General features: G+C 42.4%; 1 protein-coding gene across 1 annotated transcript in view; it reads left to right on the top strand.

The window, feature by feature from the left end:
- LOC131285849 (protein furry) overlaps nt 1–12,006 on the top strand; it is a 43,586-nt gene extending 31,580 nt beyond the window's left edge. Inside the window, exons 20-26 of the mRNA XM_058314707.1 lie at nt 300–737; nt 831–905; nt 1,153–1,182; nt 6,075–7,507; nt 7,645–7,775; nt 7,824–7,949; nt 11,349–12,006. Coding sequence (XP_058170690.1) covers nt 300–737; nt 831–905; nt 1,153–1,182; nt 6,075–7,507; nt 7,645–7,775; nt 7,824–7,949; nt 11,349–11,671 — 2,556 coding nt within the window. The 3' untranslated portion in view covers nt 11,672–12,006. The remainder of the gene's footprint in view (nt 1–299; nt 738–830; nt 906–1,152; nt 1,183–6,074; nt 7,508–7,644; nt 7,776–7,823; nt 7,950–11,348) is intronic.
- The last annotated feature ends 14,067 nt before the right edge of the window (nt 12,007–26,073 follow it).

Below are 26,073 nucleotides of genomic sequence, written 5' to 3'. Positions count from 1 at the left end.
TTACTGAATGCGTCATACACGCGTTTGTTCCATGAATTTTCCTAGACTGGTGTTGGTTTGTCAAAATGTTGTTTTGTAGTCTGTTTTATTTCAAAATTCCAAATTAAAATTCATGTTGACGAATGGTACTCTGAACAGCCTGCGAGTTACCATTGGCTTTTTTAAGATCAATGCAAACGTATTCTGGGAAAACGGTTCATTTATATCTTCCCTCTACCTTCAATGTTTATGAGTTTGACCATTTGAGACCATCGATGATGCCCTTTAATGATGATATTTACTTTTTTTTCTTCCACCAGAGCCCAAACTGGAAGGAGGCATTGAAAATCCTGAAGTTTGTCGTCACTCGCAGCTCCAGCCTGCAGGTCGTGCCGCAATCAACCGACGGTGGTTCCTCGTACGCCAACCTGCACGGTAGCTTCAGCGACTCGGAGGTGTTCTGCAAGAAGGAGCTCGCCGGGCGGACGATGGAATTTTCGTTCGACGTCTCCCAGACGCCACTGATCGGTCGGAAGCTGCTGCTGAAAACCGATCACGACTGGTCGGCACCGGCGGGCAGTGGTGCTCTCGGTGGTCAAACGAGCGCCAAAGGGTACAACGGTTCAAGCAATGTGACCGGAACCGGGGCCCATTATGGTGGGCACGCGGGAACACCGAACTCACCACGCCGCAGTGCAAGCCTGTCTCCGGCGGACACGGCCCCGTTGAGTGGCTGGAAGCGTCCATGGATGTCGCAAGTGAGTGTATTATTTAAATATGATCGTCCATCGAATATCGTTGCATTTCACATTTAACGGTTTTCATTTATTTGCGGTTGTGTCTTTTTACAGGGTCGTGTACGTGAATGTTTGGTCAACCTACTAACAACATGTGGCCAACGCGTCGGTTTACCCAAAAGCCCTTCGGTAAGTACTATCGTTTTGAAATTGCTATTTATTCTCACCCGAATTGAACAGTTTGACCGTTTAAGTGTTTTGAAGAGAATGGCAGTAAAATCCGTAAAACATAATAATATTTTCACTCAATACATTCAAATTAACATAATGAACCTACCCCCCCCCCAACTTAACTGAACCATTTACAATGTTTCACCCCCTTCTTTTAAATGTGTTTTCCCAATCTCATTGTCCCATCCGCTTCGATGTCGCTTAGGACGATATCATAAGCTCACTGTACTCGAAGGTAATGAAACATTTTGATACATCTATACTACAGGGAAGTATGTGCCTGATGATGCTTTTGTTTTTCGATAGCCTCACATTAGCTGATTGTTGATTCATGTTGCCATGTTTCGATCTGCCGTTGCCGTTCGTGTCATTCTTGTGTTCGGGTCTTACGGTAACCGACACGCTCGGTTTTATACATAACGCCGTACAATACAACCTGATTTTGTAAAACGCTGCACCAGTATTGATTAAAAGAAAAACACACTTTACGCTACCGCTATCACCAAATCACTCTCTGTGTCGTTGTCGCTTGCTTAAAAAGGGATGGAAACATCAAAAGGAGTTGTAGAACAATTGTAGATATTGTGCAAGCACCAAAATGTTAAAACCTATTTCCAAATGTCCAGGAGTTTCCATAAACGAATGAGAGGAAAATAGAAAAAAAAGTTTTACGGTAAGGTCGATTCACTTTCGTATTTAGAATAGATTTGCTTTTCGGAATGTTTCTGTTATTATACTTTTCGAATGAAAACGAACCCGCGAATATGGGAAATGTGGATTGAAATGATTTGAGTTTGGTTATTAAAAATGCTTGTCGCTCCGGATGGCTGTGGAGACAGTGCTATCCTTTAATGCCGACTACTGATTCGGCGGCGAGAAAACAAAACATTGTCCCGGGTTGTTGTTTTCTTCTGCTGCTTGGAGTTTTCCATTTGTCTAAAAGCTGGAGTACTTAGTTCGCGGAATCCGCTTATGCCGAGGTAAAGAATGTCGGCACGTGCACGAATGAATGGCGAGGTATAAAATATGTATGTTGCGATTTTCGGTCCCTTCCGTGGCGCCCTCGTATGCGTTAGACACTCGGATATTGCTACACACATTTGCTCACCATGCTTTTGCCCACTTTCCTTTGCAAAATTGGGCGTAAAATCTCGCGCAAGCAGTGGTGAAAAAATAAATAAAATAACATACAGTAAAACATCTCAACGAAATCAGCAGCGTGATGGTTCATAAGCTGCACACAATTTAACCTACCTTGCGCATGGTGCCCGAAGTAACGCTGGCTGGAGTGCCGGCGTTTTTGCACAAATTTTATGAAATCGCTTGTCAGCCGGGGTGGGTAGCTCTTGAGCAGCGCGACAAGGACATTCTCTCGGTACGACCACGGATGAACGATGAGGCTATTTTGTTTGTGCATCAACGTCAGGTGTAAGAAAATGGAAAACGGCGCAAAGAAAGCGGATCTTGTGCAATCAACTGGAAATTCATACCGGTAGGGCAATGGCCTACTACGGATGGGCGGCGACGCGCGACGCGATGATGATATCAATTTATTTCCAATTTTGCCATCAACGCAAAGCGAGCAGGCGGTGGCAGAGGATGTGTTCAAAGTGTTTTCAGCCGCCGTTCTATCGGATGGTAAATTCTACGAAATTCTTTACGATTGATGTGCTTCTGGAAATATTCGTTCCTAGACAAATGCGACCGGATTCCGGCAAGTGTGCTAGTGTGTGCCGGCGTCATTTTCGCTGCTCATTGGCGAAATAAGTATAATTCGTTTGTTAACGGGCGAATGATTTTCATCCTCCATGTAGTTTGTTGCTTAAGTATTATTATTAAGGATTCATCGAAAATCTGGTATAGGGTATTGTGTTATAAATTGTTTGTTTTGTGGGTGAAACTCACATGGGAAACTTTGCTGGACTTAGTACAAAGTTCTCTGACGGTGCAATCGGATTGCGTGAGGATTCCTCTCAAAATAGTTTGTGAAAATCGAACTGATTCAACGACTTGAACAATAATTCCACCCATTTTCTAACAGAAAATGAATCTAGAAATCGAAGATAACGAACGTTCACGCAGTTATCGCTGTCCGTTTGTTGAAAAGAAAGTTTTACTTGAGAAAACAATAATTTCAAATTGGTTGTGGTTCTAGCAAATATAAATAACATAATTGAATAGCAAAGTGAATGAATATTGTTCTTACTGCATTTTTTTGCAGTGCAGATTATATAAACTTCTTCAACTTATCAACGCGATAAAACTTCGTTAAAGCCGATAATATTGCACGCACGTGTTTCCTTCCTGCAATTTACGTTGCCACTAACTTGTAAGTTCCAAGCCGTGAGCTACTGACCGCGAGTATTTTGCCCCCGCTAGTCCAATTAAAATGGTTGGTGTTATTTCAATCCTTTGGGCAAACGGGTTCATACTTTTTCTAACCCGTTCATTCCTGGGCGCTCCGAGACTTGTCAATCTGTTGTCAGGTCGTTTATTTGCCAACAGTGACCATAATTAAAACTACCCCGGCAGGCGTCTGAAGCAGAAGAAATTCCCTCTAATTGAACATGCTGGAACGTTTCGGGATAGTTCTGTCTGGTGGAGTGTCCAAGGATCCGACAAAGTCGGCGAGCCGATCAGCCGGTTATTCGCAGAAATTAGGATTTTCCTAGAGGTTGTGAAGCTGGTTCCGTTACCATTGGTCTCTGGATGAATTTGATGCTTTCCTGATGACCTTGAAATACGGATGAAGCAATAATGTAAAATTTCCCAGTCGATCGATACTTTTCGTTATGTTGATTCAATTCTGGCTCAGCAAAGGTTCTCGATTTTGTAATTTAAATCTATATAAACATATTATATTTCTTCTAAAATGTATAATATTTTTCTTTAAACTTAAAGTTTTTCTTAAACTATTACTTAGCTAGTGTATAAACTTAATTAATATACAAACTAAAGCTAAACTTCTGGAAAATTGTACGGGTATTCTCTTCTTGGGTATACACTTTTTAAAGAGACTAATAATATGATTCATTAAATATGTCTTAATATTGGACAACAGCGACAGTTATACGAAAGAGTTCAAAGAGCTTTTTATAATGTACCATTCATATAAATGTTTGGCAAAAGACATTTTCGCTTTCATTATGCTTAAAGCGTCACTGAGCACCAGAATCAGTTAGGGGAAAATATGACTTCACTCGCGAACAATGCACGTGGTGTGAGGGCTAAAAAAAGATTCAGCCGAAAATAAGCTTTCTATCCGGAGCAACCGAAAATGGTGTGCGTCCGAAGGATTTATAACCTTGTGCGAGTTATATTGCGGGTGACAACTGGCATCTGTCGGTCCGCTGTTCGCGTTGTGTCATAATCGATAATTTACTTTTCTTCACCGAACCACGTGTCCTATGTGGCGACTTGCACAATTCTGGCTAATGTGCCGGAAAGGACGTGCGGATCGAGTGGGTTGAATTGGGGTGGTTTGTTATCGATGCCCTTTCGTCGGCCATTGTCGGCTAGCACAAACGAGCGTGACTGTTCGGTTTGCTTTCCAGCTGGTGGCAAAGAGCATCCGAAAAGAAGGAGCGGCACCCTTAACTTGTTCAGTGTGTGTGGAATCTTGTCATCGATAGCTGGGTGATATGGTGAACCATGGTAGGGTGTCTGGTAGGGTGAGAAAGCTTCGAAAAGGAACTGGCAAAATATGTTCTTCAATCTTAAGCTTGTGCGGACATGCTTTTTCCGTGCTTGTTTCTGCTACTGATTGAATTGAGCTATGGTGCTAATTGCTTCCTTCTGGAACCGTAGTTCATGCATCATGCAGTGGAATAAACAAAATAAACTGCAAAATAACACCTTTATAAAATTAAAACAACTAATCGGACTGCGAATCAAGTTTTTGAAAGCCTGGACAAAGAATCAACCTAACATTAAAATGCTGCTCCTGCTGATAATGACGATTTTCGATAGGTTTAATTAGATTAGAACGCATTGCACGTAGTCAATATTTTCATTTCCCCGTCAACTGCGTGGTGAACCGTTTGGAAAACAATGTTAATAGATAAACCAAAAAACAACACTAGTAAAGTTGACACTACCGCTAAAAAGCTTCATAGGGCAACGCTTGTTTTCACGCGCAAAATGGTGATTATTGATGTATTTCTATCAAAGCGACTAAAACAACGTGAACTGGATTATTCCGGGCGTAAGTTTGTTCAACGCGAAGGGGAAAATAACCACAATCTCCTGAAACAACAGTTGCCACGTAATATTTAAATTTAAAGTAACATTGCAATTCTCATTTTTCAGTTTGCTGGGAAATTCCAGCAAAATTCCAGTGTAATTGGGAAATTCCATATATTAAATCTTTTTTGGCTGCAATAAATACTGTAGTCAGCACCAACTCTGAATACTTATGTTGCCACAGCAAGCCACAAAAGACTGGGATGTGAATGTATTTACAGGCAAACAGATTGACGCCCTTGAACATGGGGTGTTGCTCATGGCTTCCAATTTGGAGAACCTTTAATACACTCTATTGTGATCACACTTTCGCACGTGCTTTACCTGTTTTAAATTGTGTCGATTGTGTTTGCGAACAATTGAATTCATTTGCGTGTAGTTCTAGGATAGCAAAGCCATTCATGAATGTCGGCATTGTTGAAAAGATATTTGCAGATTCGATTTAAATAAATCTAATACATAAAATGTGGTTTGAATAAAACGTTGGAAAGCTACAAATATGCCTCTTCAACGACATAGTGCTTTGTAAACGATCTTCGTATTATAACAATCATAAAAATGTTGAATAAATTTCAAGTAGTTTTTGTTCTTCAAAATGTCGTCTGGAGACAGAGAATATTTTGAAATTGAAATTGAATGGAATTTTTGAAAATGTTAACGTACTCTGGGAGGTGTAAAAAAATGTCGTTAGAAAATAGAGTACTTCGTGTAATCGTGTTACTTCCGTAGCCTTTATCGCACTTCTGCACTGCTGGGTAAACCCGCCAGACGGTTATGCTGAACACTTGGTGTTTTCTCCCCTTGCTATTTTCACAGCTACTAGATGGTCGTTCCGAATGACAGGTTCCTTTGCTTAACGGTTTCTTCGTTTCACTTTCCGCACAGGTTATATTCAGCCAATCGTCGGATCTGCTAGAGCGCCAGTCTTCGGCCGCATCCAGCACGGATGAAACGTCCGGTGCCCAGCAGGACCTGAGTGGCGGTTCGAAGCGCGACGACGGTGCGCCGGACTTCGGTGTGTTCAAGGACTTTGACTTTCTGGAGTACGAGAGCGAGAGCATCGAGGGTGAATCGACGGACAACTTCAACTGGGGTGTTCGTCGGCGGCCCCTGTCGGAGGGCGAGAACGAACAGCACTCGCTGTCGGCCGGTGCTCGCAATTCCCACTCGAACGTCGACGAGAGCCTAAGCGAGAAGACGCCGGTGTTGAATCGCCGCAAGCGCCCGAACGCGGACGATTCGTCGGACGAGGAGGTTGAGTCGGAGTCACCGCTGGACGAGGAGCCGCGGCCGATCTTCTCCAAGGCGGCCTACCTGAGCGGTCCACCGACGAGCTTGAGTTTGCGCGAGCGACGCCATCGGCGCGACTCGGTGTCACGGAGCGACACCAGCGGTTCAAGTGCGGGCGATCTGGGTGATATTACGCCGTGCAACGCATCGCCCCACCTACCGGGTATGCATCCATTCCGGACTGGGCCAATCCGAGACGAGAGCGTTGACATGTGGCGGCGCAATCTGGTCGGGCTGCTCGTGAACCAACCGTCGTCCCACGCACCCGACCTGTTGAATCAAATGTTCCGTCTCATCAAGGAGCTGACGGTGCGCTCGATTTCGATCTCGAAGGACTGCATGCGCTTCTTCACCGGCTGCGGCGTACAGCTGGGGCATCGAATCTCGGTCCTGGCGGACCTGCTGGCGACGCGTGGCGACCCGCCGAAGATCTGGTACCATCAGAGTCTCGCGACGACACCTCGGCTGTTCGAAAACCTGCGCTACGCCGTGCTGGAAGTGCAGGAGCACCTGGAAACGTTCTTCGACCGCAAGGACACGGTCCTGGACAGCCTCGATGAGGTGAAGGCATCCTGCAAGCTGGCACTCTTCGCGTCGGACGTCGACTCGGCCAACGAAGGCAGCGAGCAGCGCGGTGGTGGTGGTGGTGGTGGCGGCGGAGGTGGAGCTGGTACAGTGGCCGTATCGCTGTCTACCTCGACCGACCCGGCCACGGCCGAGCTGCTGCTCGAGCTCGGTCGCGCCATCTACAAGCTCATGTTCCAGCTGCTGCTGCTAATCGAATCGGACCACAAGATTGCCATCAGCGTCGTGCAGAACCTGCGCCAGAACGAACAGATGCAGGACCTCTCCAATCTGTACCTGTCGGTGCGCGGGGCCCTACTGCGCTGCATCGACGACGCCGAGATGGAGTCACTCGACACATCCACCTCGACCGAAGGCGAGAACACACCGACCCCGTCGCCCGGGCTGCCGATGAACAACAGCGAGTTCGAGAACATTCTGATCGAGCTCATCGACAACCAGCGGTAAGTTGAAGCACGCCTTTTGACACTATTAAATGGCCATAAACACAAACTCACACACACTCTTCCGTGTGGTGGATGGTAATATTTCACCACAAAACTGACGCTTTTCTGCGCTTTGTTTTTTTTTCCCCATGCAGGTGGTCGGCGGCCATAAATCACGTAAAACAGCACAAACAATTATCGAACCATTCGGCATCGAATTACAATCTTGCCAGTGCTGCCGCTGCCGCTGCTGGTGGTGGAGGTGGTGGAATGATGTTTGCCGCCGGTGGTCCGGGGACAGGAATGGGTGTCGGGTACGGCGGAGCTGGTGGAGGTTCCGGTGCCGGTGGCAGCTCCGGCGATACGGTGTTTAGCAATCTGGGCACGGAGTTTAAAACCACCGATGATTTATCGATCATCCTGAACGTTTACGCGCACCGGCTGACGAAGGATAGAAACGGTAAGCTTTAAGCGACGATATCAATTTCGAGAGTGCGAGTGCGTTTTTGTCCTTCCCCCCTAGGTTTAGGTTGACTTTTATTTTCTTTCCGTTTGCGTTGTCACCACCGGAAGCCTCTGTTGTATTTCCTCGGAAAAATGGTCCTCGGTGGTAGCAAGTGAAACAAACCTCGCGGCACTTCAGACAAAGACGGCACAGAAGTTTTTTGTTCATCTTAATCTTCGGATAAGCGAACCATTTGTTACGCGTAAGCTTCAAACAACTTAACTTTCGCGCAACTTTGTGTTTAACAAATCATCGGCTGTGCGCTGTTTTGTGCTTTTTTTGCGCCATTGTTTCGGTACGACACGAACGGATGTATTTGACACGCTGTAGATTGTCGACTTTTGACCAAGTTGGAACAACGGAAACACTCTGCATCACCTTACTTTACAAAATCATGTGGTTTTTCAACCGTAAATTGTTTAGTTGTTTCCGCAAGGAAATTGAGTGTCAAAAGTTACGTCCGAAAGTTTATCTTTCACCCAAGTTGGGGTAAAAAATGTTATGAAAACTGTTCAACACAAGTGTCGGGAGTAATAAAATAATGTGCTGACTGCACTACAAACGGCCCCGGGACACCATTGAAAACCAATAAATTGCACTCCGGTCGAAAAATGGGGAAGTAAATTCAAATGAAATACTCTCGTGCGTGGGTCGCATTTCAACTTTAGAAGGATGTGGTCGGTGTGTAACGTTCGGTTTAGTTTGCTGACTGACTGGAATAGTATGGGCTCTATAAAAATGGGAAACATTTTGGCCAAATGTGTTGCCGTTCCGGTTTCGTTTGAACCTGTCGAAGATAAAATAAGAAAAAAGACCTACTTTCCTGGTGGAAGTAGGATTACTTTCGAATGAAAATGAAAGGGAAGCAAAAATCCTTTGAGCATCCTTTCCCGACCGCTGGGAAAAGCTCTAGGTTGATATTGCTTTTTTTTTTGCCGTCGAGTAAAACCAGAACCGACATAAAGTAAAATCTTATTTTTAACAGAAAAAGGTCGTGCTTGAAGTGACAGGAGTTTTATATCGAACCCACTCATAACCCGAAGGTGTTTGCAACTGCCACAAAAGTGCGACTGAGCTTTCCTTTTTTTGTAATATACACAAATGTGTGTGTGTGTTCTTTTTTGCATAACATTAAACTGAACGTGTAGAAATAACAGGAACAGGTTTTTGAAATAGTTTATTTTAAATGGATCGTAAGACACGTTAAAAGGTTCTGCGTGTGTAAAAACCTTTCGCCTTGGGCAATGCTTCCGGATGGCCAGTGGATTTATTGCTTCATTTATCATGTGTTAGTGTGTGTGTGTGTGTGTGTGCTCCTGCCTCCATTGGCGTGGGGCATGGGGTCGAAATCCCAGTCGAAACGGACGCACTAAATCAACCTGCTGTGGTTGGTTGTGCCTTCGCTGTGTCTGGGTGGTTTCTGTGAGTTTATTACTGTGTTATAGCTGTTACTGTTCCGTGGCTCGTTTCAAAAATATTTTTTTTTATATTCTTCCTTTCCATTTTACACACTATGTGCTTCGGGTGTTAGGGAAGGGCTGATGAATGGTAGTCGAATTTACTTTCCCACTATCTGTGAGATACTCAAAGAGGCAACCCAGACATTTCTACCTGTGGTAAACCATAAGCCCTATTGCTCGGGAATTGTTCGGCACGTACGCTGTGGGTGAATATGTTGATACAATTTGTCCACATCAACGGGTCTTCGCATCGCAAAGGGTTGGTTTATCTGTTTACATGAACGGTATCTGTTTGCCAAAGGAAAACATTGTTAGGTAATTAAACAGGATGGAATATGGATGAGGCCGTTATGGAATCCCGATATCTACTTGTTACATTGGTTTTCTTTGCTTCATTATAACAAAAACAATGCCATGTCAAAACCGCGTTCGGCGTTTCAGATTGATTTTCTTCTATTATGTTCAGTTCATGGACAATTTTTATACAGTTGTGTAACTTGTGTCCCTTTATGTTAACAATATATTTTCACATTCAGAACAGAAGCCCACTTTTGATTTCAATTTTCACTTAAATAACCTCATAACTGTCAGCTGTCTGCAGAAGCCTCGAGGGATAGCTCTTATTTTGTGGCCATCGTTTCAAAAAGGGCTTTAGTGTTCGTGGGCGGAAACTATCCATTATCAGCCTACATGCTACGTTTGGGCAAGTTGGCTGAAATGTACCACCGGGATAGATTTAATTTGCATAATTTGTGCGGTTTCATCGAACAAACTCGGTGTTTCACGCGCTTCCCCAGATCAACATTGATTCTATCTCGTCCACTTTCCAGCTGCCGGCTGGAGGGGCTGACATTCAAGTGACCGAATAATCGTACGGTCCCATTGATTGATTTGCCATTTCCCTCGAAACTGTTTTTACGTTCAAATGGTTGATTTCCGTTTCCAAAAGTCAACCGAAGCACCGCAAATCAAAATGGTAACGAAATGCACATAAGGCGAGACGGGCACCGGTCCCACGTATGGTGATCCTTCTGCGAAATAGTAGACTTTAAAATATCCTTGCAAATATGGGCTCCATGAGGAGGGAACGGGTCAACAAAAGAGTACGTGTTGTGGATTGCCGTATTGTTGAAAATGGGAGTTTTTTTTTCCGTAGAGCTCGGCACCGCACGTTCGGTTAAATCATGCGAATGCTAACTGTGTTTTCTCGGTCAACCGTAGATGATTGTTAGGACGGCAATGGATCTTGGTATTTTGAGAAGAGTCGTTTAACGGGAAGGGACGTTTAATAGAAGGTCGTAAAGGAATAAAGGCCCGAGCATTAAATCATTCCAGATTGTTGCATCTCATCCTGCTTACCTTCGCCTTTTGGAGGGATATTTGTTAAGATTTTGGACTTGGATTTCTAAATCTGATGCACTTTTTATCTTATTCGTTGAAAAGGACTGTAGTGAACAATGTTGCGTTTGGTTTTGTTTTATGAACTCCACCAACTTTGTACTAAATCATCTTTGGGAATGTCTTCATAATTCAGCTTTCCTGAAAAATTTGCCTCATAAAGGAAACTTTTCTTTTATTCGGATGAATTTGTGTAAATGATACGGACGAAAAGCCAAGTGGCCAAATCATCCTTTAATTTGGGGAAACAACGACAAAAAGAAATAAGAAGTTTCTATCAGTGGTAAATGGAAGAAAATGATTTGTTTCTTATAAAGTAAAAATTGTTGCAATATTTTGTTAATGTTGATAACACACAAATAACTTGTTTTAAAATGTTTAAAAAACGTTCACCTTAGGCCTGCAATTACCAGAGATAATCGAAGCCAAGCTGCTTGTAGTGTTTGAACAGTTTATTACTAACACTTACACCCTTTTCCGGCCCTATTCCCTGCAGACGTCTTCATCGTGTCCCGGTCGGAGTTCGAGCTCGGCGAAGTCTACCAAATCCTCATGGAGAACCTTCTGCACGTTTCATCGGCCCTGTCGAACATGGAGATTAGCATGAAGGCGAACACGAGCTCCAGCTCGTCGACGATGACAACGATGACGACGATCCCGGCGGTGATTGGAACAGCGGTCCATTCCGGTGGTGTGCCGTCCGCGGGTACATCCGGTAGCTTGGCACAGGGCGGCCAGCCGGCACCACCCCCACCGCCGCCCGTACTGGCCGCCACGAATCCGTTCAAGGATACGGTAGACATCATCACGACACTCTAATTCCGTGGACGCACTGAACGAGGCGCGTTCCCTGACGGTTGTTGGCGTCGATATGCGTCTTTTTCGTCCTTTTAACTTTTCCTTCCTCCACTCGCCCCCGGGAACAATCAGCGGGAGCGTGGATGATGTGGATGATGGCGTCGCAAGGATTTCATTTTCCTCCGTAACATTCGCGGAAAGCGTTTAATTCTCCATCGTTGACAAGGATTCCACTTTCCTTCCATTGCAGTCTGTGAAATGTTCGATGAAACAGAAGCATTTTTCCGGTACGGTGCCACTCGCGCTGTAATTCTCCGTCGTTCTTGGGCCGTCGATTGATTAAGCCCGATCCGTGCCATGCTGTACTTGGCGTCTTTCTCCACAACCCGTCCGTGGAGAGTTTTCGCACCCGAATTGGCGTAGACAAATTGCTACTTTATCGCGTATAAAACGTGACCGAAACTTAACGGATTGAGCGTCGACGGTTCGGGAGAACGGCAGCGAGCAGCATAAAAGCATCGACCAGCAAGCACCCATGGTGGTCGATGACAGATGATTTGGAAAAAGTTCACATTTCATGTTTATCGTGTCGTGGGTGTGCAGGCTGTTTTTAGTATTATTTAATAACAAAACAAATGTGACAATTAGGGTAATTTTATCACTGACGATACGCGGCTGACGATAAAGATGAGGTACGCGAGATGAATGAATGTAACAGGTTCGACTGTGTGTCGAGTATGAGTACGTGCTGTAATGAATAAATCCTATTTGCACTCTTTCCAACTTTGAGCCCTTCAAAAAAAAAAGGCAAAGTGAATAAACTGATAAACTAACACGAACAAATCCACACTCGTTTGTTGTTGACTTTTACTGCATACGACGTCTCCTCGGTGTACAATTTTGTACCATACGTACGTCTTGCTTTCATTCGGTAAAGGGTATTAAAACATTGAGAAAAATTATAAAAACAGATGGTCATTGAACGCAGTATAAACCATATCGTCGCACTCTAACTCTAGCGTGATTTCCGTCTCCGAGGTACGATTGACGGCAACCATCTAGAATACAAACACGTCAAAACGCGGAAACGTTGCCTTAGCTAATAAGGATATGAGCGAATGGGAGTGGAAGTCATTTCCAGGAAAGTTTAAATGTTATTATCGTTGTCAGAGCAAACATTTCTTACGCGCATTTGATGGAATGCATTGGAATGCAGCGCGAAGGATTCGTGGCGCAACGTTTGAAACTTGTCCCAAACAACTTTTCGTTACTGAATGTGTTGAATGTGGTGAAATCAAATTCTAGTTTGAAGTTGAAACATAAAGTCACAAGAAAAATGTTAACTATACGTTGCGTAAAACGTTGATCTAATTAACGTTCAATCTACAAATGTAGGCAACCTTTCTTCGTTTCTAATGAGTAACGACCTGAAAAGAATGAGGAATTTGAGGTGAAAAACGTTGGTGCAAAGTTTTACACGTACTAACCTATCCTTCGTTCATTCGTTTTATGTGATATTGAGCTTATTAGTTACTTAGCGCATACTATAGAAATGCTAGTGCTAGTATTTTAATCACTGTTCATATGTTAGACTCGCATTTATATTTTGGGCCTTGCGTTTATATTCCGTTTTGTTTTACTCTTTATAATTTGTCGTATTTTATAAAAAATGTAGGCTTTTTATTTTGAAGAATTTTTCTTCATTCGGAACCTTTCTGTTACTAATTTAAGCAAGGTTGCAGCAGGATACTTTTATAATAATTCGCCTTTCGTGTTGAGCATAAGGCAAGAATATGTATTGTTTAAAAATTGCAACCTTCACACAACATGTTTTTAATACCTTGAGAAAGTCCTTTTATGCGCAAAGCCGGGTTGGTAAAGTGCCGAATGTACTGTGCCGATCGCTGGCGTAACACAGCTTGAAGAAGTTCGATAAAATCAGTTACAATGGTTATACAAAATACATACCAGCTCAGTAGCATGTGTATTTCATTCATTATTTATTCAGTGCAAATGATATGCAATCTGTTTGTGATTCTGTTAAAAAGATCGAAGAAATCTTGTCCGTTAATTTTTCCACCTCGTAATTGTTGGTAAAAAAAACCGTTTTCCCTCTACGTGTTCTCGGTTGAAGTGAACGTGTACAACTGAAAGGTTCAGCAGATCATAAACAGGGACAAACTCCTTCCCGAAAAGGATTTTCTCAATCGTGCATGGAGGAAACTGCTCGTGCAATGAATGAACTGAACAAGCAGCCCTTGCGTGACAGGAATGAGGGTAAAATATTCACCCTAACCTCGTGGCGAAGAAAGCAGTATACCCCTTAACAAAAGGGCCGGTTTTCCCGACCAAACTCTCCTCCGGTAGGGAAAAATTGAATCGAACGAAACACCACGATTCATCCATGAAAAAACCAGGGCGATTCATTGGTTTCAACTTGTTGCTGCTGGTTTTTCCAGCGCATGCTTGGACGTTCATAATCCTGTTCATCGTTCATTCCTCGCCAGGGGTACGCTCGCTACGTTCATTCAATATCCGGTGAATCCTTCCCCGTCCCTTCCCCTGGTTAACCATTCTCCAACTTTTCGAAATAGGGGCCTTCTGGAGAAATTGGTACTTCTCCTATCGTTCGTCCAGGCTGGGGTAGCTGGCAGGTTCATTGCTCCAATTCACAGATCAAAATGAATCCCTTTCCAAAGAACCTTATCGGTCGGTGCCTATGGACTTTCCGTTGAATGAATCTGTTTGAAGTGTTTGAGACGGTGGGACAACTAGGGAAAATTCAGTAGGGTTGTCAATAAATGGTTTTTGATGAAAATTAACACTTTTGCGAATAATTTTTTGGAAACTTTTTCGCTTAATTACTTCTATTGTGGACATGAAGTTTAAAATGTATACTTTAAAACAATCAACTGTTTGTTGTGGCTCGAAAAATGACATGTGGAGAAAATTTTCAATTTAGCACACATGTTTCGACTTACATTATCGGCATTGTGTTTGCCGGAGGGTAATTGTGTTTTGTGGACTGTTCTTTGATATTTTCCAGTTGCGGACGAAACATTGCCGCCATCCGTTGTTTGTCGTTGCGATGATTGGTACCCGGGTTTGATAAGACGCGCCTTAGGACGTCCTGTGTTCGAGTGGAACAATGGAGCAAGAAATAGATCGCATCGTGTCCCGGAACAGCGAAGTTTAGTCTGGCTTCAACGGTTGTCTGAGTGCAATTAGGCCGTCGCTGACAGAGCGCTGCCCCGAGGCACACGTTGGGGTTGATTTTCCGGCCACGTCGGTTTGCTCTCTCAAGGGTAGAAAGTGCGGAGGAGGACAAGCAAACTGCCACAACGGGAACGGGGAAGATTATCGGCGAAGATTATATGTCCCACGGTTAAGGTTGAAGTTGTATAGGGTTTGTTTTTCTCCATTTACGGACCGTATTATGAACAAACAAAAGTTGTTTATACGTTGCACAAAGCTGGGACCTAAGGATTTTGTATTTCTTATTCTTTTTCAATGGTTGTTTAAGATAACATTCCAGATACAATCTACCACTTTTGTTGAAAATTTTTTATTTTTGTACTCCACGTAATGGTATTATTGGAATGATAGAGCTGCAGAAGAAAAGACTTTCACAGAAATAGGCTAATTTTTTATAACTTTGGCAGTGCTAAAGAACGAATCCAAAGTCCTCCTAAGGACGGTAATCCTTAACGATTTTCGCCTTGACTTGTACCGAAGAATTGCCGCTGATGTTGAATTTTCTTCTTTCTAGGCCGAAATTTTATTTTACGATCAAAGTCCATCGCCATATGCCAGGTATAGACGATTCACCTCAAGTTTTGATTCGATATCTCAGAAGAATTAGAAATTTGCTACCAGCGATAAAATACGGATGACAGATATGTATATCGGATTTATTGGTTTACGGAGGCTTGGCATGGATCCGTATCCGAGCTCTCAAGAGACTTCTCGGGATTCAATAGCACCGGCATTGGATGGCTGTCGGATATCCTCATGTAGACTAAAGCAAATCGGGTTTTCGTTGCTCATATTCACGTCTAGACACTGCTACGCTACGGACAAACCTAGTGGCCTTCCAGAGTTCCAAGGAACCACGCGTTTGGAATAAAATTCTGATCTTTTTGGGAGATCAAGTCGATCGAGACTTGATCCACGATTTCCACGAAATTGATCTCGACACCTATTCCTTTATCAGAGTACATGTTAGGAGTACACATGAATTTAGGAGTGAAACAGTTAGACGGCCAACCTTGTAATGTTCGATATTCTAGGCCAATTAAATTTTAGTAAAAATTGAAAAAAAAAATACAACCAACGATTTTGATTTGGTAGGTCTTTTAATTCTAGCCTGCTAGTTTATAAAAAAAATGCTTGACATGAATTTTTTATTCTCCACTTTTCGAATTAATCTACACTTCCATTGCCATTGGGAGAAATGTTTTGCGACGAAATGTTTTATTTGTTCACCGCACCATTCGGAATGCGTCCCATTGCTCCGGTTGGAGCATTCCGAACCTTCGGTGCCTTATTTCCCTTGACTACAACCGAGGACGTGCAACTGGTAACGCAAAAACTGATTAAGTGAGATTTTGGGGCCCTCGGTCCCCGGTGCACTCTCACTTTTGGTCTCCGAAGCAACTTTTTTCGCTATGTAGAACCCAGCCGTAGGTGGCCTCGGGCCATGGCGTCTGACTTTCTGCATCGTCCGGTCCAGGGGGTTTACGTTGATCCAAACTGGTAGGTTTTAGGTTCGGTGACATTTTTTCCCAAACAATCTCTGACTAATCCTCGTTTCTGGTACAGGTTGTTTTCTATATCACATTGGTGGGATGTTTTTGGGGGTTCTTTCTGAAAAACCTATCAGCAGCTTTCTGAAGTAACCCCCCGTGAGGCTTCGGCTGGTATTATTTGATGGATCTGAAGGACCAGCTTTTACCACGCAGGGTGAATGTCTGTGTGGATGCTATGTTTTATTTTTTCAGCTGAGAGTTTTTCGGAACTGTGATCTGCCCTATATAAGATTAGTTTTTGATCGGTCATGACCAGTAGAAACTGCAACAAACATACACCGAGGATGGAGCCCCCAATGTTATGCATAGTTAATTCGTAAGCTTTTTTCGATACTTCAAAGCATCGATGAGGAGAGTATCCAACATGAATGCATTAGTAAGACTTAAAGCCCCTAGATTTGAAGGATAAATAAAACGCATAATATAGTTAAAAAGTGCTAGATTTAGATTTTTACTCTATTTCTTAAATGATGGATTTATTATTTTACAGTTTCCTTTCCAGCAAAATTGGGTTTGCTAATAAATGTAAATGCTATTTGTTGTTGGATTTATATTTTTGAAAAATTAATCAAAAGAAAAAAAATACCGTCGTTTAAGGTCAGCAGCACATTTGAGCTCAGTATTATGTTGGAAGCATTATCATGGAAGTAATGATGTAAACTCAAGTAAATCATCTTAAAATAAGCAGCTGCTTTTGGTTTTAAATTTCAATAAATAAAGAAGGAAAATATTAGGCCTATCTCGATTAAGTGTACTTAACAAATTGCAAAAACTAAAGTGTGCGTTGTTAAGTAAACATTGATTTTAGTCGAAGAATTCCATTAGTTACCAAACGACTACCAGGTGAATACCAGGAGCAGCAACACACGGGACAAATTAAACCAAGCTAAATAAAACCTTCCCTTATTTCACGCCCCGCTGGAACTGGCCGGGCGTGCAAGAAGCCACGGCCAGCCGAAAACGCTCCAGAGCTAAGAGAAATGGACTGGTGGTTCGGTTAATGAAAAACATAACCTCCCGGCACGGTACGCGTGATGCGTCTCGCTTGTCGCTCCGAAGCGGTCGGGTGATTTATCGTGCGTCGGCAGTTGATAAATTCGTAACTCCCCCCGGCCTTATACAACAAACAGCACCGTTTGACATTGGCCTTCAATTTCCCGCCCAAGAGAGGGGGGCGCAATTATCACCCTACACATTCACTGCTCGGGAGACGGCCGGAAGCGCGCCACCGGTGGCGCTCCGGTCGCTTTCATTAGCGGCAAACTATCCGGTAAACATAATTTCCCACTTATTATTCATGCCCGGCCCACTTCCCAGACCGTGGTGAGGAGTCAGTTTCGTTTGGTTCGTTCTTATGGGTTTCCTTTCAAGTAGAACCAGCTGAAGAGGCACACATGGACGCTGTCGTTCTTAAAGTCTGTGGTATGGCTGACGCAAGCAGGTTAGCAACAGAAAAGTCGAGTGTGGCGTCGTTTCCAGTAGGGAATATTATGTGCACTCCTTCGCCCGGGTGCTGGAGCTTTTCCGCGGTGTTTTGTAGGCTTTAGCTTTCCTTCTGTGCGATACATTTTCCCGGTACTCTTTAGGCCTTTTCATTCAGCATGAATATCGATGGTGATGCCTTAATAAGAAAATGTTCCTTTCACATTGTTAGAGTGAAACGATTTCCTACCACTCACAATGCAAACACATGACACCAGAAATTGCGAAGAAATAACGAACAAATTACTTCCAGTTTGGCTTGTAATTGATTGTAATTGATTGTATTTACGGAAGTATTTTCTCATAATCGTGTTCGTGTTTTGTTTCATTCATCGCTCACTAATGGCTTCAATCTATAAATTAACTTATATAAACAGAAAAAGAACCAATTTTCCTGTAAGTTAAAAAAAACTTCTCAATTTTCACTCACATATGCACAAGGGAAAAATGCTCGAAAACATATTTAATATAAACCCAACAGTTGAGATAAATTGCAGACATTCTTAAGCTGGTATTGTCATTTGTGTTTGGAAATGTGTATGTCAATGAGCGCTTTATATTTCGTATCAGTTTTGTGGTAAAAAGATGAAAGAATTCAATCGATAATTGATTTAAATTGAATTGAAAAAAACTATTTCTACTTTCTTGCACAATCAACTAAATCGAATCGTCTCGCTCGAACGAACCGTCGATGGAAGAGAAACTTTGCATATTAATGCTTGAAATTGAAGAAGGTCAACACTACTTTGGTTGGGGTTACGGTTCCTTTAACCTAGCAATTATATGTTTCAAGAATTTTCAACCGGACACCCTCAACTAAGGAGCTGGAGGTCTAAGGCAGTACATCCACAAGGAAGTTCTGTGTCGGATAAGTTTATAAAATTATCCTGTAAAGGTCGAGGAAGTCGGCTAGAGGCCTTGCCACAACGTAACGTTACGGGTGTTTCTCAAGTTACTAAACATCGAAGCATCAAGCCGACGAGGCGCTGTACTGTTCTTAAGCAAGATCAGGCCAAGGCAGCGCAAGGTTCAGACAGGATGTTTTAATTTTCCTTCCCCAATGGACTAATCAATCTCGACAGTCCAGCATGCATTATTAAGGACCATAAATCAGGGCGGCTAAGAAATCTCCTTTCGTTGGTTCCTTACGAGTGCGTTGAAAGGGAGTTGAGCTGCTTAATGAATCCGATATTCCAACAGTACCTGCCGGCTGGCTAATGCTACAAACATTTACAACCCGCTATCGGAGTTACCGAGCTCTTCACCTTCCACGTTCAAGACACTCCCAAATGCAGCTCGGCTCTCGTTCGTCGACGGGCTCCAGGTGGAACCCGATCCCCAAAGGGACCAAGTATACGGAAAAGGAATTAATCTTTTCAAGCATCAGTGCAAACAATTACCAGCAACAACCGAAAGCAGCGTGAAGATAATCCCATCTGGAGGAGAGATGACGGGAAAACATTCGTTCGTAGCTCCTTTTCCCTTCCTTGAACCGTTTGAAGCTAATCCGTGTTTATTTTCGAACACTAATTTACGCGCCGTTGTTTCCCTGCCCGATTTCTGGTGGTTCGTATGACCCTTTCATGGTTCTGCGAAGCGTATCCACCTTTCTCCGAGGGTTGGTTTATAAAAGTTCAATTTTAATTTATGGTCGCGTGTTGTCCGGAAACGCGGGCAGATGATTAACTGGATCATTGTGTTTTTCAAAAATTGTTTTCGGTTGTTCGGAACGCTAAGGAAAAAATTTGCACAAATTTAATTACGGTTAGAAGATATAAAATCTCTCCTTTCCTAAAGCAAAATCATGCCAATCAAGATACTTCTTTCGTTTTGAATCATTTAATTATCTATAAAAAAGACATATTTTAAAAAATTATGGTTTAGTAGAAAAGATTGTTTTGTTGAGGCCCGCGAAAATCTCGACGGCGTGGGTTTCAATCCCAACCGAGACCGGACCTTTCGATGTACGAGAGGACTTACAAAGGGAAAAAGTCTTGTAAGCCCTTAACGGGCAAGCATGACCAAGAACACGGTCGTTACGATGTTGATTTGTTGAAATGTAACTAGAAAAATTGTAAAAGAATCCAACAGTTAAGGTACAAATTCAAGGAACGGAAAAAAAATTCAAGTAACTGTCATTGGACATTATTGGGCTTCCCGAAAGCTCTGGTTCCCTGGGGGCTGGTCGGTTTTCCCGTTTGTCTCAATGCTGACAAGTTGATTGGCATCTGCCCGTTGCTCAGAGGCAGCCAAATAGTCTGTCATCGCATAAGTATGATGACAAGAGGTAGCCGAACAAGGGAACGGAAGCGAACAAAGTTCAAAAAGTAGGCGTAGAACCGGCAGACGTTTGATTGATGAAAGCTGGACTGAATAAGACGATCGAAAACGCCTCCCGGCAGGGCTAGGGAAATCGGAAGCGATGCTTTTCAACATCACACCTGAGCCTTATTGGTAGGTACGCAGGATTTGATCAGTTTAGTTGGAAACCGAAATTTGACCCGAAATATTTGGACAATTTTGGGACCGGTACGTTCTTTGACGAAGGATAACAATTCACGCAACGATTGTCAAAGTTTGAGACAGTTCATGGTAGGCCGGAGGTTTTCCTCATTAGCACGTGTCCCTTACTTTAACTGCTTCGTGTGGCTATTTTATAAGCTGCCGGGGGAATATAGCCATTATTTCATCTCTCAACCAAACAATGAATTGAGAAAACATTGTTTATATCAGATTATAGTTTAAGAAATGACATTTTTATTTATAGATCAGAGCACATTTTACGTGACTTCTATTGTATTAAAATGTATTAGTAAAAGCATATAAATTAATTATTTGTTTTGAAAGTCCAAGTTTAGATAAAATAAATAAAATCGCTCAATGTTACCAAAACTAGAACAATGTAAACGAACGATTCAAAACGATTCGGTATAGAAAGCTATACCTTTTCACAGAGACGTAATATTCCGCTAGTAACGGCCTACCCTGGCCAACCAAAGCGACTTCCGGTGGTGAACAAAGCGTTTAAAAAAGGAAGGAGGAGAAATAAATTGACACGCCGGAAACGTTTAACCGAAACGAGTTTATCCGTCGTTTGCTTTGTACCGTTTCCGGTCCGCCCGCGGTCACGTGTCCTTGATTGATTACTCACCCACTCGTCCTAGCGGAAGGCCCGGGGTTTAAAAAACAAACCGACCAGCCGCTGCAAGTGGCAGCTGAAGTTTTGCCATGGATATAAGCCGCACTGCCACCGGTTTGCACACGACGGGCGATATTGTAGTGCTTGCCGGAAATCGCCGATGGTGCAAGTTCGAGTTTAATTTTCGAACTATGTTGATCAAAAATGGCAGCCTGCTGGCGGTCGTGCTTTCACCCAACATTGGAAACAGCACGCGAGCGCATGACGCGTTGATGGCGAAAATTGGAATTGAATTTAATGGCCAAAGTATTCGCGCTGTAGCTGTAATTACTTTTGAAGTGCCGAACTTCACAACGGTGCTGAAGAATCGATACCGAAGAGGGCTGGCCGTAAGGGCAGAAAGTTTTCACTGCTTTCAGATATCGGTTATTTGCGCCACCACAAAAGCATCCTGCTGGTAGTTAAACGTGGGAAACGCAACGCATTACCGGATGGCAAAAAATTTTTAAATGATGTTTTTAATGAGATCACAAAAAGATTTTTATCAGCTTTGCAATGATTAACGGTGATTTAATTCCGTCATTTAGTCAATCGAAATAGTCGTAATAAATAAAAAAGCAATAAATGAAAGGCAATTCAGTAAATAGCGTTTTATAAACTTGAAATAAGCCTAACGTACAGGAATTTAATCATTCTGATTCCTTTCAGTTCAGTTTATTTAGGAACAAAACAATTTCGAACAAGCGTGTGGTGTGGTTTGATATTGAAGGATATATCCTTGGAATATATCCTAAGGAATATATCCTAAGGAGAATATATTCTCATGTACACCAATCTTATTAAGTTCCTTTCCGGCACATTGCTTATGCCTACATGTATATTGACCCTTTCATCCGGGATGCTGTCAACTGCTTTGCGAGCCAGAAATGGTGACTCTGGTTGCACCCGGGTTTCTCTTTCAAAGCCGCCACAGTTCTTTTATGTCACGCGGATAGTGTCAAGTTAATTATTAACTTGCAGGTCGCCAGGCCGAGCAGACCGGTTCCTTTGAGTTTGGCTGTAGGTTTTCTTCAACGTTATTTGACGCCCCCGGTGAATTTCGATTTCTGCCAGACTCCAAAATAATGACCAAAATTTGACATTGATGATCACATTGCATAATCTACTCGGTGGCCTGTCATGACTCCAGGGTTGAGACGCATTTGAGTTGACAATGCTCCTGTGAGGCGTAAGGAGTGCTATTGTTGTGTCGCAGAACTTCCGGACCATGGCCAAAATACCGGTTATGCAAGTGTCTACCTAAACGTACCGTTTGCGTCAATTTGACGCCACTACTTTGAGCGCGTAATTTTATTTGTTTTTAATGTTATAGTGCGCAAAGTACTGGAAAATGATTGAAGAGATTGAAAAGTGAATTTCGAGGAAAAATTATGCGAATATCGTAGATGATTCTTTTAAGAAATGCCAGAAAAAATGTGTCCAGAAAAGCTGTTAAATAATAAGAGCAGGGAATTAAAGGAACTCTTATGTATAATGGAACTTTTATGCTATACTACTCAAATCAAGCTATGTCAGAAAAGAGTGGCTTAAAATAAGTTGTATTAAATACTAAGTTAGTAGGAAAAATATTTAAAATGTGCAGAGATGACTTTTTATTATATAGTAGGAACCATTTAGAGTATAAGCTTGTATAACGAAAAGTTCCCGAAATTAAGTCAAATTGACCCGTCGGTATGTTGACTGTTAAGGGGTTGGTACGTCTTGAGGGTAGCATAAAACTGTGCTTCATCTTCAATCTGCTTTTATGAGTCGTTTTTGTTTTTTTATTCTTTTTTGCTTCGGTGAGTCGGTTTTCAACGATGCGAACACGTATTTTAATGGGTCATTCATCACAATCAACTTTCTTCCACGCCGTCGGTTCGGATCCGGTTCCGAGCGAAGCGTTGGAAGTCCAGCGTGCGATGAGGTTATTTCAATTCCCAATATACGATCCATTCCGTTCCGGCGACTTTTTTTTCGTGGGGATAGTGTTGCCACTCGTCACTATTTTTTTTTCTAGCGAATTTTCCCATTTCCCCCATTCAAATTGGTATGGTAGCGTAGCGGTATGAAACTTTCCTTTGGATGGTTATACTTTTTCTTCGTACACTCAACGGGGAAATGATTTATGATGCCTCGCTGCGATCCAACGCCGGCGATCGTAAAGTTGCATTCAATATTTATTTTATTAGCGAGCATTAGGGCCGAAGAACCCTCGGGTGGCGGGATTTGTTGGGCCGAGCTTAAGCAAATCTGGAAGATAAACGCCGGCTCAGCGAGCCAGTTAGACCCACACCCAGCCTTCCAACGAAGGTTTGACGAGCCGATTAACGTTTGTGACAGTTGACTTTGGCATCGATAAATTAGAGAGAGAACAACATTCACTGTTTCCATAGTATGTAGACAGTTTTACTACCGTTTGCAACAGTTTTATGGAAGAAAGCCGATAGCAGTCGCGCCGCTTCCAGACTTTCATAAGAAGGACATTTACCATCGTTGGCTCGGTGATTTACATTTGATGACCAGAGTAGTTGAAGAACAAACTGGCAAAATTCAGTAAAATTATCAACGGTTGAGTCTTGAGTATTCAACTCCACGTTTGAACTTGAAACATTTGTTTTGTAACAGTAACTTTCAAAACTAATTGCTCAGTACATAGATTTCGTTTTAACACGTTTTTGTCTATAAAAACATAAAGCCAACGAAAAGAAAATCAAATAATGTGGACTTCTGAGGAATATGATGTTTATTATGTGAAAGTAATTATGTCCACTCTGAGGATGGACAATAAAATTCAAACGAAATATGAACCTATATAAATGCTGGATAAAAGGGGTAGTGCTGAATACTGTCCAATTGAATACGATCGGTTTGATGATTAAAGCCCACCGCGGAGTTTTGCGAAATAAATGCACATGGGAATGCACTACACGGAGGTGGGTTAATGAAGAGAAAATACTAAATATCTTTGGCTGTGAGTAATTTTCCTCCCAATTATGGAAACTCGCATCTCCTCGTCCTCGTGGGCAGTAACACACCGAAGATGTGTCTCTGTCATGGTCCAAATAAACACGGTTAATTTGATGTGCCCTCAGGTAGATTGTCACCCGATATTTGCTATCAATCACGCAAATCACGCACGCCGCGAAACCGGCCGGAAACGTGCTTTTTCCCAAACCCGGTAGGGGACGAGATATTTGATGCCAGACAAATTGCCGACATTTGTCCGAATGATTGCGATTTCGTGTGTCGAAAAACATCGGGAAATTGGAGGGAACTTCGAGGGTTATTATTCCAACCGATTAGTTTAATAGAATATTTGCTTGAAAACGCATGCCAGTTCTTAGATATTATTATATGTAGACCATCAAAGCGTACGGAGATTTTTATTGAGTTTTTAACAATAACATATCGGTTAGGAAAATTTGAATTCTTTTGTTATTGTCTTTTTTTTAAAACACTGTGGTGAGCATAAATCTGATAACTGTCTTTAAATTTAATTGAAATTAACAAAATTATTGAATGTTTCAAAAAATTGTACATAAAATTGTTATGTATGTGAAAATTTCTAAATAGTAAGAACTGCTCGTTTATTCGCTGTCAGCCTAGTTTCAAACCATGGTTGATCACACAAAAATATATCATAAAGGTTCTGCATACCTTTTCAAGTATTACTTGTAAACTGTGCTCACGCAGCACGATGTTCTCTCGATGGCATTCCAGCACACTTGGCATATTTTAATATCCGATACGACCAACTTGCATGGAAGACACTTCAGTAGCGTTCGCAAGAATTAATAATTTCTCGGGCAATTAATTCATCGCATCCGTGGATCGATAGGCTCAAGTGAGTGCGGTCTGTTTTGGAGAAGTTTCAGAAAAAAGTAGTTTTTATCGCCAAATAAAATGAAGTTGGAAGAAACGGATGAAAAATCGGATTCGAGCAGTCGAAACTTTACGAACTTGCGTTGATTATTTTTCCGCGTTCTCTTCGATTCAAATATCAACTGGGATGAGAAGCTCGCAGGGATGAATGGAAAAAATGAAGATTACTTTTGGTTTGTTCACCCTTGATTGATATCAAGAATTTTGCAACAATCCTCCTGGGGAACGTAAGCGAATAAGTAGGTTAGCAAGTATAAGCAATTACCCTTACCAGTTGCCAGTTTTAAATAAAGTCCTTTGCGTTTGAATTATATTATTTTGAGTTATTTATGGGAGAATCTGAAGAGTAGAAGTGAAGTATCGCGATACCATTTCCTGAGATTGCAATAACGAACAGATTGCGTTAACTGTCAGCTTGAGTGCAGCGGATTAAGAGTAGCAAAGCGCTTCAAACTTGGTGGCGAAGATTTGCCAAATTAGTCTCTATAAAACGATTCTGTGCAAGCTAACGTCGTTCCCCAGTGTTGATTAGAAAAGTTTACATCAAACACATATGAAATCATACCCATTACCACAACTGTTCCTTCCCTAATTCTCTCTTGATCCAACGGTACGGGTGTTGAAAGGGCAGTGGTTATTCGAAGTTAAAGCGTTGGTTTGAGAAAGTTTTCAAACCAAACGACGATTAGCGCTTTGTGTTCCACGGCATCTTTCTCGCAGCAAAGCACAAATCTGGCCCATGCGAACCGATGGAGACGCCTGGTACTTTTCGCGAATGTCTCGAAGCTACCGGAAAGCGAACAGGTGCCGTTGTTTGCACGGCACAAAGTTACGGTAAAATCTCCTGCAAGAGGATTACGAGCACTGTCAAAGTATTGAGAGCCTTCAGGGAAGAAAAATAAAATAAACACCACGAAGAGAAAAGCAAAGCGAGGTTAAGGAAAATCAAAACATAACACAACCGATTGTTAAAAGTACGTAGCTTAGGTTTTAAGCTGGCTTTTGTTTTTGTTATCAAACAAAAACCGAATTAGTTAGATGTGATGTGCTCGGTGCTGATTAAAAATGTT

Source organism: Anopheles ziemanni, chromosome 2, assembly GCF_943734765.1.
Source record: "Anopheles ziemanni chromosome 2, idAnoZiCoDA_A2_x.2, whole genome shotgun sequence".
In the NCBI taxonomy this organism is placed as follows: Eukaryota; Metazoa; Arthropoda; class Insecta; order Diptera; family Culicidae; genus Anopheles; species Anopheles ziemanni.
The sequence above is the reverse complement of the archived record's forward strand: the minus strand, read 5'-3'. Positions and strand labels throughout refer to the sequence as shown.